A 15521-nucleotide genomic window follows, 5' to 3' on the forward strand; every position below is an offset into this window, starting at 1 on the left:
GCTGGGACTACAAGCATGCACCACCACGTGCAGCAATCTGGCTTCTTTTAATCAGCATGATTATTTTAGAATTAATTCATGTTGTCTGAATGAATCCTTTTTATTAGAGTGGTATTTCATTGTATGAATATACAACAGTTGTTTATCCATTCACCTGTTGATAAACATTTAGATTGTTTTCAGCTGAGGCCTATTACAAATAAAGCTTCTGCAAACATTCATATACAAGTCTTTGTATGGACATACACCTTCATATTTCCTTGGGTGCATCCCTAGGAATAGAATGGTTGTATTATATGGCAGGCATATGTTTAACTTTTTCAGAAACTGCCAAGGCATTTTCTAGTTTTACCATTTACATTCCCACTACAATGTATGGAGAGTTCCATTTTCTCCACATCCTTGCCAGCAGTTGATACGGGTAATCTTTTTAGTTTAACCATTCTTAAATACACATGGTCATATCTCATTTACACTTACCTAATGACTAAAGTTGTCAAGCAGATTTTCACTTTTTTTTTTTTGCCACCTTTTTATCTTCCCTGGATAAGTGTCTGTTCAAATCTTTTGCCCATTTATCAGTTGGGTTGTTTGTTTTATTTTTATTTTTATTTTTGAGGCAGAGTCTCACTCTGCCACCCAGGCTGGAGTGCAGTGGCACGATCTTGGCTCACTGCAACCTCTGCCTCCAGGTTCAAGTGATTCTCATGCATCAGCTAACCAAGTAGCTGGGATTTTAGGTGTGTGCCACCATGCCTGGCTAATTTTTGTGTTTTTAGTAGAGACAGGGTTTTGCCATGTTGGCCAGGCTGGTTTCAAACTCCTGTCCTCAAGCAATCTGCCCAAGTCGGCCTTCCAAAGTGCTAGGATTATGGGCATGAGCCACCGCACAGGGCCTGTTTGTTTTCTTATTATCAAATTCTGAGAGTTCTTAATTTATTTTATATACTAGTTTTTTCTCAAAACTAATGATATATGATTTGAAAATATTTCCTCCTAGTTTGCAATTTGTTATCTCATCTCTTAGCAGTCTTTTGAAAATCAGAAGTTTTTAATTTTGAGGAAGTGCAGTTTATCAGTTTATTCTTACTGTGGATCATGATTTTGATGTTGAATTTAAGAAATTTTTGCCTAGCCTATAGTTGCCAATTTTTTTCCTAATCTTTCTAGAAGTTTTGTGGCATTGTATTTAGGTCTATGATTACTTTTGAGTTAATTTTTGTAAATGATATATGTTATGGATCAAAGTTCATTATTTTGTGTATGGTATTCCCACACCATTTGCTGAATACACCATCCTCTCTCTACTGAAAGGCTTTGTACCTTTGTCAAAAATCACTTGTATATATGCAAGTCTATTTCTAAACTCTGTTCTGTTCCATTGACCAATCTTTAGAGCAATATCACACTGTTTTGATTATGCTAGCTTTATAATTAGTCTTGAAATTAGATAGTGCTAGTCCTCCAACTATTTTTTTTTTTTTAAGTAGCTTTTGACTGTTGGAGGTTTTTTTGCTTTTCCATGTGAATTTTAGAAAGAGCTTGTTATGCATAAGAAGCTAGCTAGGATTTTGACTAAGGTTGTTTTGAATCTGTAGGTCAGTATAATGAGAATTAGCATCTAACAAAATGAGTTTTAACACATAAACACAGTATATCTCTTCATGTATTTAGGTCATTAAATTCTCAATAATTTTTGTACTTTTCAGTGTGTAAGTTTCACCTCTTTTGAGAGGTTTATTTCTAAGTTCTTCATATTTTTTGATGCTCTTGTTAATGGTACTTAAAATTTTTAAATTTCTAATTGTTCATTGCCAGTGTATAAAAATACAATTTATTTATTTATTTATTTATTTTTTGAGACGGAGTTTCGCTCTTGTTACCCTGGCTGGAGTGCAATGGCGCAATCTTGGCTCACTGCAACCTCCACCTCCTGGGTTCAGGCAGGGATTCTCCTGCCTCAGCCTCCTAAGTAGCTGGGATTATAGGCACGTGCCACCATGCCCAGCTAATTTTTTGTAAAAAATACAATTTATTATTATTATTATTATTATTAGAGACAGAGTCTTGATCTGTCTCGCAGGCTGGAGTGCAGTGATATGATCTTGGCTCACTGTACCTCTGCCTCCTGAGTTCAAGTGATTCTTCTGCCTCCCAGTAGCTGGGACTATAGGCATGTGCCATCACACCCGGCTAATTTTTGTATTTTTAGTAGAGATGGGGTTCCACCATGTTGGCCAGCTGTCTCAAACTCCTGAACTCAGGAGATCTGCTTGCCTCAGCCTCCCAAAGTGCTGGAATTACTTTGGGAGGCGTGAGGCACCATGCTCGGCATGCAATTTATCTTTGAATATTGATTTTATATCCTGAAATCTTGCTAAAATCTCTTACTAGTTATGGTGGCTTCTTTTAGACATACTGAGTTTTCTATATAGATGATAATATCATTTGCAAATAAAGACAGTTTTACTTCTTTTCCAGTCTGGATGACTATTTTTTTGTCTTACCTGATTGTACTATGTAGAGCCTCCAGAATGTTAGATGAAGTGTGAGACTGGACATCCCTGTTTTGTTCCTGATCTTAGAGGGAAGGTCACTTATATGGCCCTGTTCTGCCTCCTGTGTGAATGACCAGCTTTCAGGACTTTGAGATCAACTATGGTATTTCAGATTTCCTTTGGTCACACTGCCAACTATCCATCCATTCTGGGTAGACTTGGCCCTGTTAGCTAGAATATACTCCTAAGGTTCTTGATCACATTTTGATTCTTGATCCTGTGCTGGTTCTCCTTTGACTGTGTATCACAAGTCCTCGCTATCCCACCATTTTCTCTTGAGGCCTGTTCAGACTTCGTGTCAGTGTCTGGTACTATGTTACCATCTAGTAGCCAGGGACTACCCACCCTTTGTCTGCCATTTTTGGTCCATGACAATCTGTGCTCTTCTAAGTGGTCACTTTAAGAAATTCTGTATTTATTCTGATAAGGAAGCCCTTGCTCTAAATGGTTTTGGAATTCCTCTGTTGGAATAGCCTTTACAGCCTGAAGGCTATCCCAGCCTGAGGGCTATTCCAGCCTTTACATATATTCTTTTTTTTTTTTTTTTTTTTTTTTTTTTTATCAGACGGTTTATCTTTACTGAATAAACTTCTTATACATTTCGAAGCAGTGGACCCAAACATCGAATGATTTGCAAGGATTGAACAGATGGCGCATGATGTTACATATATTCTTTATAGCCTTTACATATATTCTTCTAATCTAAGCAATGTGGCATAGCAGCTAAGAAGGTAGATTCTGGAGTTGATGGTCTGGGTTTAAATCCCAAAGCCACAATGTATTATTTCACCGAATCAAATTAATTTACCTCTCTACCTTAGTTGGTGGTTTATTTTATTTTTTTAAATACATTTGAAAATAGAGTAAGGAAGATTAGGGGAGTAAATAATAAAGGGAATGACCTCATAGGGCATTGTGAAGGTGAAACGAGTTATACACCAAGCTCTCAAAATGGCACAGTCAACACACAGTAAATGTTAGATACCATGTGTGAGACCTTGCATAAATTACTTAACCTCCCTGAGCCTCAGTTTACTCATCCTTGGAGGAGGATCAATGCATAACCACCTTGGAAGTTCTTGTGAGTATTGAATGAAATAGCTCCTATAAAGCACACACTTTAGTGCTTGGCATGTAGTAATCATTCAAGGAATGTCAGTTGCTATTGTTATTACTATCTGAAAGGAAATCTTTGACCTATGAGGATGATTTTGAATCTAAGTATCCAAAGTTATTCCTGTCAACTCTGAATAAACGTAGTTAATAACATTTTTCCCTGACCTCACCTTCTTTGACTCTACCACAGCCATCCCCAACCTTTTTGGCACCAGGGACCAGTTTTGTGAAAGATAATTTTTCCACAGGGTGGTAGGGGGAGGTGGTGGGGCAGGCATTAGCTTCTCATAAGGAGCATGTGACCTAGATCCCTAGCATGTGCAGTTCACAATAGGGTTCGTGCTTGTGAGAATGTAATGCTGCTGCGGTCTGACAGAGGTGGAGCTCAGTCAGTAATGCTCGCTCACCCACCTGCTGCTCATTTCCTGCTATGGTGACCGGTTTCTAATGGGCCATAGACCAGTATCTATAGCCCAGAGGTTGGGGACTCCTGCTCTACCACAATAAATGCTATTAACTCAGCCTGTTTTCTTGGAGCTCACACTTTTCTTAGCATTTGTCACTTTCCTATCCTGCTACTTCTTCAATTTTCTCTCCTCTATTTCCTTTCCTGGCTCCATTTCACCTTGCTGCCATCTACTCATGCATGTACCTTGAACTTGAATTTCAGCTGTGTGCTTTCCTCATTGGTAACACAGTCTACCTGCATGACTCTAACTTTTATCTCTGCTGAGAATTCTCCATCTGACTCTTGCTGTCTCCTGGGTTTAAACCCAGTCTACCCTATCAAAGTCAATGTGTCCGGAACAGAATCAATAACTTGAGTCCTTCCTGATTCTCTCTTCAGGCCTCCACATCCTGTCTCTCATTCAGGATAATCATGTTTTCCTTTACATGTATCTTTTCCTTTTCATTATCAGTTGTAGCCCTATAGATCAGGGTCTTGTCTCCCCTTGTTAGAACAGAAAGCTTCACACTTTTAATCTTACACCCCCTCATTTAACATTTTTGAGTACAGATTCTCAATGTGTGTGTGTGTGTGTGTGTCTATGTATGTATTTACAAATTACATACATATTCTACTTCCCTAATATATTTGTGTACATGATTTAAAAAAGAGAGGAACAGGCATTGATGTGAGAGTGAAGAATTTGAAATAAATATCTTAATTATTTTAATTGTATATATTAAATGGATACAAAATGCCTTCTTGCTCTTCCTTACATGTATTATAAATAATATATTTTAATAAGAACAATGTGATTGAATATGCCTAGTCATGTTTGAAATGTTGGTTTACACTTTGTAATACAGATATTTAAAGATCTAGTTTGATGTTTGGCTCATTTTTATATTGATTTTTGATGTCTTACTTAGTGGGAAAAGACACCTCTCAAAACATGTAGATCTCAGACAATAAAAGTATAGGTTGACTGTGCCAACTAAATCATGACAATCATTTTTTAGTTTTATCCAGAATCATGCTAAACTTTTTTGAAATGTAATATGTCTTTTTGGTATAGCTGAAGTTTTCTTCTCCTGTTTTAGTTTTCATTTGTCTGTTGGTTGGTTGGTTTTATCGTTTTTATGGTTTCCTCCTGGGTAATATAACTCAGAGGATATATTGAGGAAGTGTGATGAGAGGAGGGTTTTATGAGCATGTATTTCTCTACCATCTTTCCCAGGAATTGATTATCATTATCATATTTTGAAAAACTAAGAAGTTACCTGGGAAAATGTTGAAGACACAGCATTAGGAGAACAGAAAACAAGTATACAAAACTAAAATAGGATATGAACCAGTTTTTTTTTAAAAGTTTATATATTCATAAGAAAAGTTACAATATTTTAATATTATCTCTGAGAGACATGATAGTGGATGATTTTTGTTCTTTTTACTCACACTTTCCTCTATTTTCCAAAGCTTATATAAATACCATTTATTAATTTTAGAGTACAAAAAGATTTTTAAAACAAGGTAACATCAAATACTTCTAAGAAAAACAGGTTGCCAATGATGTTTGTGTTTCAGTCCCCAGATTAGCTATGCTATACACTATGTGCATGTATAGCTAGAGCTATAATACAGTACAGCCATTGATGTTTGGTTTGGAACAGAAAAGGGTTCTGCTGCTAAATTGCAAATCTAAAATCCTTGGACTTATGCCCACTACATTGGGAAGGGAATGGGGCAAATGTAGGTGGCAAGGGGCAGAAAGTGTAAACTGTCTATGTTTTAAAAGATGTTTCACTGTAAATATGTACTTCTTTTACCCACATTCTCCTGAAAGACAAAACATTAACACAGAGCAAAACAGTGAAGGCAGAAGAAATGAACCCATACCATAATCTAGAAAGTGGGATGGCCAATCTTCTCAAGCCAATAGATGACTTCTGCACAAAGTTCTTTGTGGGAACAGAGGTAAATTGGGATTATTAGCTTTTAAAATTAACAATTATTTACACTGAAACATATTATTACAATGTCTTATTGTATATTTTTGCTGTGTAAAGACATAAAACTTATACCATTTACATATTTTAGTATGTTTGTTTGCATTAAATATTTTTAACTTTGATACCTCATAGATTCACCTTTAAAATGTTCCTGAACAGATGTGGAAAAATCTATAAAACTGCATACCCTTTTAGCTAATAATGTATTGTTCAGTCTGTAAATATTCATCAAATACCTTTCTCATTTGGAAGAAACTATGCTAAGTGTTAGAGATTTACTAAGAAAATATACTGTTTTGTTAGGCTAACACAGTCTAGTAGAAAAGACGGTAAAAAACTCAATTCAAAAGATAAATAACAATTGGATATAATAATGGCAATGATGCCATTTTCTAAGGACATACTATAATAATAACCAAAGTGAGCTCACATTTACTGGACATTTTCTGTGTATCAGTGTCTGTGCCAAGTTATTTTCCAAATTATATCCCATTTAATCCCAGTAATCCTGCAAGGTTGATATTATTATTGCCATTTTATAAACGAAGAAATGAGGCTCAGAACTCTACAGTCATATGGAGGCAGAGATGCTCTTTTCACTCATGACTCTCTTTCCTGAAATACAGACAGAGTATCTCTCCCAGGCCAAGTCACCATGGGAAGATGCTGTAGCTCAGTCTCACCGGAATGCAATCTGCATCCACACTTAGGTATGAAGAAGAAAGTAATCAATTCCACAAGCTCTGGAGAACGTAACTGTGTCTCAGGCACAGCATTGGGTGCTGGAATCAGAAGTGAATATCATGGTCCCTCGAGTCCTCAAGAGACTCTCTGCCTAGTCAAGGAGCAGGCACATGATAAATACCAACACCAGTCCAGAGACCATTCCAGTAGGAAGAAGGAGCTTGGGGAAGGTGACCCACAAGCTGGTTGGACGTTGGAAGTTGAGAAGGAATCTCAAATAGCAAGTTACTTCCTGAACAATATTTTGGAGTTATGAAAGTCCAGAATTTCTCTGGACATAGTGAAATAGTTTGGTGTAAGAGAGAAAGGTGTGCCTAGAGTGCTTGGTTGGAATCCAATACTGAATGGCCTTTCCTGCTATGTTAATTTGTAATTTGAGTTTCATTTAGTAAGCAATGGGACACTACCAAATAAATATGTGATTTATAACTTGGTTTTCACAGCAAAGTTTAAAAACATTTTTTAATTGTGGTAAAATATATGTAACATAAAATTTATCTTAAATCATTTAACATGTAACATAAAACTAAAATTTATCTTAAGTCATTTATGATAAACATTAAATTTTTTTTTTTTTTTTTTTTTGAGACGGAGTTCCACTCTCGTTACCCAGGCTGGAGTGCAATGGCGCGATCTCGGCTCACCGCAACCTCCACCTCCTGGGTTCAGGCAATTCTCCTGCCTCAGCCTCCTGAGTAGCTGGGATTATACGCACGCGCCACCATGCCCAGCTAATTTTTTGTATTTTTAGTAGAGACGGGGTTTCACCATGTTGACCAGGATGGTCAAGATCTCTTGACCTCGTGATCCACCCGCCTCGGCCTCCCAAAGTACTGGTATTACAGGCATGAGCCACCGCGCCCGGCCTGATAAACATTAAATTTATCATCTTAACCATTTTTAAATGTATAATTTGGTGGTATTAAGAAACTCCTTCCCCAAAGGAGTTCTATAATCTGTTGGAAAGTTACATTCATATTGTACAGCCATCACCACCATCCATGTCCAGAACTTTTCCTCATCCTAAACTGGAACTCTGTACCCACTAAATAATAACTCCCTATTCCTTTCTTTCCCCACCCACTGGTAACCACCATCTACTTTCTGTGTCTATAAATGTGACTATTCTGGATACCTCATGTAAGTGGGATTGTACAATATTTGTCTTTTGTGCACCCAAAATTTTAAAGCAGGGGAGTGACACCATCAGACCGGATTTAGAATGATCAATGAGTGCAAGATCTTAAAGCAGAAATTAAAGCACAACAGCCCCTGCTGCTCAAACTTTTCGGTGACCACTTAGTAAAATTGAGTTGAATAAAATCCAGACTCTTCACACCATGGCCTATAAGATTCTGTATAATTTTTACCCCCCTCCTTTTTTTTTTTTTGAGATGGAGTCTTGCTCTGTTGCCAGTCTGGAGTGCAGTGGCGTGATCTCTGCTCCCGGCAACCTCCATCTCCTGAGTTCAAGCAATTCTCCTGCCTCAGCCTCCCGAGTGTCTGAGACTACAGGCATGCACCACCATGCCCAGCTAATTTTTGTAGTATCAGTAGAGACAGGGTTTCACCATGTTAGCTAGGAAGGTCTCGATCTCTTGACCTCGTGATCCACCTGCCTCAGCCTCCCAAAGTGCTGAAATTACAGGCATGAGCCACTGTGCCAGTTTCTTTTTTCTTTTATTTTTTAATTTTTTTTGAGATGGAGTCTCACTCTGTCACCCAGACTGGAGTGCAGTGCACAATCTTGGCTCATTGCAGCCTCCACCTCCCAGGTTCAAGTGATTCTCCTGCTTCAGCCTCCTGAGTAGCTGAAATTACAGGTGTGTACCACCATACCCAGTTAATTTTTTTTGTATTTTTAGTAGAGACGGGTTTTCACCATGTTGGCCAGGCTTGTCCCAAACTCCTGACCTCAGTTGATCTGCCTGCCTTGGCCTCCCAAAGTGCTGGGATTACAGGTGTGAGCCACTGCGCCCGGCCTTTTTTCTAATCTCCTAATACAAACTCTTGCCTACCTTTGGAGCCCTTGCCCTGCTTGGAGTTTCTTTACTCATCACTCAACAGATACTCACTGTACATTTAATATATGCCAGGCATTGCTCTTGGCTCTGGGAATATAGCAGGGAACAAACAGACAAAATTCTCTGCCCTCATGGGGTTGGCATTCCAGTGGAAGATTCTATCAACTTTTGACACAGCTGATCCATCTATTTTGGATAGAGATCTTCAGGGAGGCCTTTCTGGGATCTCGACTGGCTGGTGTGGACTGAGGGAAGGGAGTGAAACTCCGGAGGAGGAGAAGCCAGGCAGGCAGTGATTTCAGGTGGGCCAGCCCAGAGGTGAAAAGCCCCTGAGCTGTGGGACCAAGAATGTCAACACAAGGATCAGGGAAGTGGAACTGGGTAACAGAATTACAGAAGTGGCTAGAGAAGGATGTAAAGGTTTCCAGCTGGGTGACTTGCAGTGTGATGAGCATTCAACACACATATATTAAATTGGTTCCAACTATTCCTCTTTAACTTGGTTCAATTTCAGTGTTTCATGTACTGGCTATGAGACCCAGGAGATATTAATAACCCTCTTACAGGATTTTGGCGAGGGCTGAGGGTCACATCCATAAAGCTCCTAAGAATACTGGCAAGCAATGAGTGCTCAAGAAGTATCCCTGAGGGTAATGTGCCACATGGCCACAGATTAGCAAAACATGTACCCATCTATCTGCTTCCTTAGACTGTGAGGACTGTGAGTGGCGAGAGGGCTTGTCCTCAGACTTGGAATTTCTTTCTTTCTTTTCTTTTTTTTTTTTTTTTTGTGAGACCGAGTCTCGCTCTGTCACCAGGTGCCAGGCTGGAGTGCAGTGGCGCAATCTCGGCTCACTGCAGCCTCCACCTCCCATGTTCAAGCAATTCTCCTGCCTCAGCCTCCTGAGTAGCTGAGACTACAGGTGCGCGCCACCACGTCCAGCTAATTTTTGTATTTTTAGTAGAGATAGGGTTTCACCATATTGGCCAGGATGGTCTCGATCTCTTGACCTCGTGATCCGCCCACCTTGGCCTCCCAAAGTGCTGGGATTACAAGTGTGAGCCACCACGCCCGGCCCAGACTTGGAATTTCTGACACCAAATCACCAAATATAGTCCTTGTCTGTTAAATGAATTAGCGTAGATGAATAAAAGCACAGAAGGCAAATGAGTGACCCTGTCCCCAGTGAGTTTATCTTTCCCTTTGCATAAACCAAATATGCTCTCATCTCCTCTTCCTTGCCTACAGATCCCAGTCCATCCCGCTTTTTATACAAACTCCTGTGTTTTTCTCTTCTCATCCAGTAAAGAAACATTGGAATTAGGAGACTGCCTGAGGTGACCTAGAGTGTGTCACTTAACCTCTCCAAGCCTCAGTTTTCTGATCCATCAGACAACAGCAAGGGACTAATTATTTTCTGCAAACCTCTCCAACCTCATTGGTTTTCTCTGTCTTTCCTATTTGCATAGCTGTTTCTTCCTCTTCTTACACTAGGTCCATTTGCCTTCCCCTCTCATTAAAATGACCGTGAGCCAGAACAAGAATATATATCAGTTGCTATTTTATTTAGATTGGACTTTACATTTCCTGTTCTCAACCTGAAAAGCAGTAATCACTACCATGCATGCATTCATATCCCCTCTTTCTCTCTTATTCCATGAATATATATTAAGAATTGACTTTCTAACAGGCTGAAAACTAGTCACTGAATAAGATGGGCTGATCCTTCCCTTTATTGGATGCCCAGCGGTTGGGACTCTTGTCCCAGATGGAGTATCTGCAGAACTGTCATGTTCTCCACTTGATTATATGTAGATAAAAACAACAAATTCATTGTTTTTTCCATATAAAATTGAGCACTTATTTTGAGGCTTTTCCTCTCCCCCACTGGATTAAATTATTATTTGATTAAATTGACTTGTTGTTTCCCATTTGTTTTGGTAACAGTCAGTCTTAGCATGTGAGTGTGAGGTCTTTTGTCTCCTAAGTTGTCATTGTACTCATCAGAAACCTATAATATTTTTAGGATGGTGAAGTGATATACACAGATTGGAAAATGGAAAAAGACCCTGAAACTGGCCGACTTATGCGTAAGTTTTGTGATTGTCCTGTTATTACTAAGATACTCCTTTTAATTTAAACTATCCAAGGGAATTGTATGCAGTACAGAGTCACCCTGTTCTTGCTAATGGAAGGGAGGGCTCCTAAGGTACTGACTAATAAGGTGGAGGCCTTGAATAAGCAGCATAGTCGTCACCTGGGAGCTTGCTGGAAATACACATAAAAATTTTGGATTCTACCCCAGGCCTACTGAATCTGAATGTGGATTTTAATAAGATTTTCCAGGGTATTCGTTTTCACATCACAATTTGAGGAGCACTGACCCATATGTTGCCTAAATGACTGAGAAACTTGAGTGATTTAATTTAAAAATGAAAAGCTGTTTCGATAATTCAATAACCTGGTAATTCATCTATATGGAAAAGCTGAGTCAATGTAAGATTATAAGCAAAATGTACAATACCTAGAAGACCCCAGCAGAGTACAGGAAAAGGGACTGCAGGCCCCTCCTTTGGGGCTAGGACAGGTTATATCTTGATGTCTGCTGCTCCCAGAACCTGGGTCTCTGGAGAGCTGAACAGAAACATGTGGGTCACATCCAAGTGTGAGAAGGAACCACAGTCGGGAGTACAGGCACCCCAATAAGGAAAGTTCCCTGTCTCTAGTAGGCTCGGAGCCTTGGGGCTCACTACAATTGTAACTACTTATTTTAAAGCTTTGAATTTTGCCACGGCGTGAAAATTTATTTTAACTGTGTTTCACAGTTTGGGATAACCATAAACAAAGGAAGAGGTAGCTCCTGGGATGGCTAGGCAGACAAAGACTGGCAAGAAGGCTTCAGAACACCATGAGGGAGCAGTGTGGTAGAGCATCTAGACTCCTTGCAGAAGGGATCTGGTCAATCATGAGAGTGGAAGTGTGAGTGACTAACAGGTGCGAGAGGTCAGAGCCGCAGCCTGTAGGGGACAGCTATTGGAACTCAGGTCTTCACCTGTAACTTCCCAGACTCACTTCTCCTGTGGTTCCAGAAATCAGAGTCTGTCTTAAGATTTGAGAAGACTGTCAGCTGTGCCTTCAGGGTAACCATTTAATCTTGCAGCCAAAATACTCCTCCTTTCTTCCCTGACTAGAACCTCAAATGTGTGTTGTTGACAACAGTAGGGCATTGAGAGAGGATTAGATTTTCCACTTTCCATTCATTCCCAATTTCATGATTTAAAGCTTAGCTCAAAATTAGATATTGGATATAAAGAATTACATTCAACTTCTTTTATGCTTACTTCTATATCTATGTATTCAACAATTAATGAATATTCATTGTGCACATACTCTAATCTAGGCATTGTAGAACATGACAGCAGTCTTCACCACACCCCTGAGACACAAGCTGATGCCATGACTAGCTTGTGCACAAGGGACACTGATTCTTCCCCATTTCAGAGATTTTCTTGGGGCACCACCTCTTCCTAGACTGCCTAAACTGCTTTGGAGGGGGCCCATGATGAACAGGTTTTTAAGAAGAAACTTCTAAGAGACAGATTACCTTAACTGAGATGTGTGTGATAAGGAAGCCCAAATCAAACAAACTTTCCAGATAATCAAAGTGACAAGCCAAGATAAATGCAGGCTGAATGATGGCAGTTGACATAATCATGTCATGTACTATACTCACAAATCCGTACATGTCATGTGCCAAGTACTTTCTATGGATAACTCGTGTAGTCCTCACAGCAGCCCTATGGGTAGCTACTATAGGTGGCCTTGCCAAAATTTGAACACAGGCAGTTTGCTGCCAGAGTCTTTGCTCTATATTGCCTCCAGCATTAGATAATGACTCTGAAAAATGGCTTTTTCATTTATTGTAATTTGTTTATAATAACCTGGCCTGGAGGATCTGGCAGTCCATTTAATAATTTAAGGACAGCTCCATTCATTGCTAAATGACACACTAAGGTCTTTCAAAGTAAAAAGAATGGAAAAGTTTTTATGGGCTGAGAACATCTAATGTTATTTTAAAGTGCAAACCTTACGATTGTCAGCATCACTATCATTGGTCATCATTTCAGTCCTTAGAAGGCCCTGCTCCGCAGAGTGAGGTGGTGTCTAGGGAAGCCTCACGAACACAGAGGACAAACCCAGGCTCTGAGAAACAGGAACAGCAGCCAGAAGAAAGCTGCTAGTTTCTAGGGGTCTTGGGCCTTACCAGAAATCTTCTAGATCACTTCAAGATGGCCTCAGAAGGTGTCTTCTGTGCTCTAAGTGAGGGGTTTGGTTGGAGGAAAATTCACCTTTTTTTTTTTAATCCAGAAAAGCTACATTTAAATTTTTACTTATTTTTACTTAAAAAATGTTTTAACTATGGTAAAATACACATAAGCATAAAACTTACCATCTTAACCAATTTCAAAAGTGTAGTTCAGTGGTGTTAAGTACATTCATGTTGTGCAATCAATCTTTAGAATTCTTTTCTTCTTGCAAAATGGAAACTCCTTACCTATTACATACTAACTCCTCATTTGTCCCTTCCCCCAGTCCTTGGCCACCACCATTCTACTTTCTGTTTCTATGAATTCAACTACCCTAGGATCATGCAGTATTTGTCTTCTTGTGACTAGGTTATTTCATTTAGCATAATGTTCTAAGCTTTATCCATGTCGTAGAATGGATCAGAATTTCCTTCCCTTTCAAGACTGAACACTATTCCATTGTATGTGTAACTACATTTTGCTTATCCATTCATCCCTCAATGGATACTTGGATTCCTTCTACATTTTGGCTCTTGTGAATAATGCTACTATGAACTTGAGTGGAAAAACACTTGTTTGAAACCCTACTTTATGAGCTTCTTATAAGATTTAGTGTATCTTTTTCTGCCTAATATGCCATGAATGTTCTGGGGGGAAACACCCCATCTCTCACATAGCAATTAATATGATAAAATGTAGAAGACATTAGTATAAAGTGGTTGGACATTGCGGTTTGGCCTTGACAGGCATATGTTTTTATGGTTATCCCTGGGACACAGGGTTGTAGGCAACAAGAAATTTAGAGGATTCAGTTCTGCAGCCAACCCTCAGGAAGAAGAAACCCAAGCAGAATCCTCCTGTTATCTGAGTAAAGAGATCAGAGAAGCAGGAAGACACTGGGGCCTGGAGCAGAAAGGAACTCTTGATCTTAATATTTGAACCTATAAGGCTTTCCACTTCGAATGAAGGGAAGTCTCTTATCAGAAACCTGGCTGTCATTCTCAGCATTTCAGCTCTGTCTTCAAGCTGTCTCCAAGTCCTGTCAATTCTTTTTTTTTTTTTTTTTTTTTGAGATGGAGTTTCGCTCTTGTTACCCAGGCTGGAGTACAATGGCACGATCTCGGCTCACCGCAACCTCCGCCTCCCGGGTTCAGGCAATTCTCCTGCCTCAGCCTCCTGAGTATCTGGGACTACAGGCACGCGCCACCGTGCCCAGCTCATTTTTTGTATTTTTAGTAGAGACGGGGTTTCACCAGGATGACCAGGATGGTCTCGATCTCTCGACCTCGTGATCCACCTGCCTCGGCCTCCCAAAGTGCTGGGATTATAGGCGTGAGCCACCGCACCCGGCATCAATTCTAGCTCACAAAGATTTCTTCTTCGCCATTGCACCTTAGTCCACACCATCATCTCTCTCACTAGAACTGCCACTATAGCTTCCTCTGCTTTTACCTGCCTCTAATACGTTCTCCCCACAACAACCAGACTCTTTCAGAAATGTCAGTCAAATTGTCTCACTTGGAGACCTAAAGGACTCATTACAGCACACAACACTTAGAGTGTAATCTGAATTCCTTTCTTGGAAGGCCCAACATGGCCTGTACCCTCCTAGTCCCCGTTTGTTTCATGTCTCACACTGAGATGACCAGGTTGCAGTCAGGGTGCCTTCCTCAAATGTATAAAAGCACTAAACACTTCTGTCCTCAGGACTTCGGTGTATGTTTCCACTGTCTGGAATGTTCCTTCACATCAAAATCTTCCTGTGTTGAACTGCTATTCAGACCTACGTGATACATCTTCACAGAAGCCTTTTCTGACCGTTCAGTCTAAATTACAAATCCCCTTGTATTTGCAATATTTTTTCCTCCACAACACTTTTCACAGTTTTTAAATTGTATACTTTGGGATGTGTTTATTGAAATTCTATCTTTCCTACTGGACTGTAAGCTCCTTAGGGGCAGGATCATGTTTGTTTACTAACCATTGTCGACCCAGCCAGCTACAGTACCTGGTATTACATATAGGCAATCTATAAATATTTATTGACTAATTGAGTTAATTAATAAATGAGTAAATGAATAACACAAAGTATTCCTTTGAGCTTGAAAAGTGGCCTTGATGGGATATTCCCTGGACAATCCATAATAAGAGAAGAAGCCATCCCCTGACAGATCTGTTCACCCCAGCTGCCCTCTAGTTCTCTACTCCTGGACCCCATTCATGGGGCTCTGTCTGTCCATTGGAGGTCTTTCCATTCTTCACTGTGGGAATGCAAATAGTCTTATTAAAGATGAGATGGCCTTCTTTCACTCTG

General features: G+C 39.7%; 1 protein-coding gene across 4 annotated transcripts in view; it reads left to right on the top strand.

The window, feature by feature from the left end:
• DNAI3 (dynein axonemal intermediate chain 3) overlaps positions 1-15521 on the top strand; it is a 148544-nt gene that overhangs the window by 54445 nt on the left and 78578 nt on the right. For all 4 annotated transcript variants that reach the window (XR_012512471.1, XM_074381102.1, XM_074381101.1 and 1 more), the window contains exons 17-18: positions 5966-6096; positions 10927-10990. Coding sequence is in view for 3 of the 4 variants with exons in the window: in XM_074381102.1 (XP_074237203.1) it covers positions 5966-6096; positions 10927-10990 (195 nt within the window). In the remaining variant the exon portion in view is untranslated. The remainder of the gene's footprint in view (positions 1-5965; positions 6097-10926; positions 10991-15521) is intronic.

The sequence above is a fragment of the Saimiri boliviensis genome, chromosome 11, assembly GCF_048565385.1.
Source record: "Saimiri boliviensis isolate mSaiBol1 chromosome 11, mSaiBol1.pri, whole genome shotgun sequence".
Lineage (NCBI taxonomy): Eukaryota > Metazoa > Chordata > Mammalia > Primates > Cebidae > Saimiri > Saimiri boliviensis.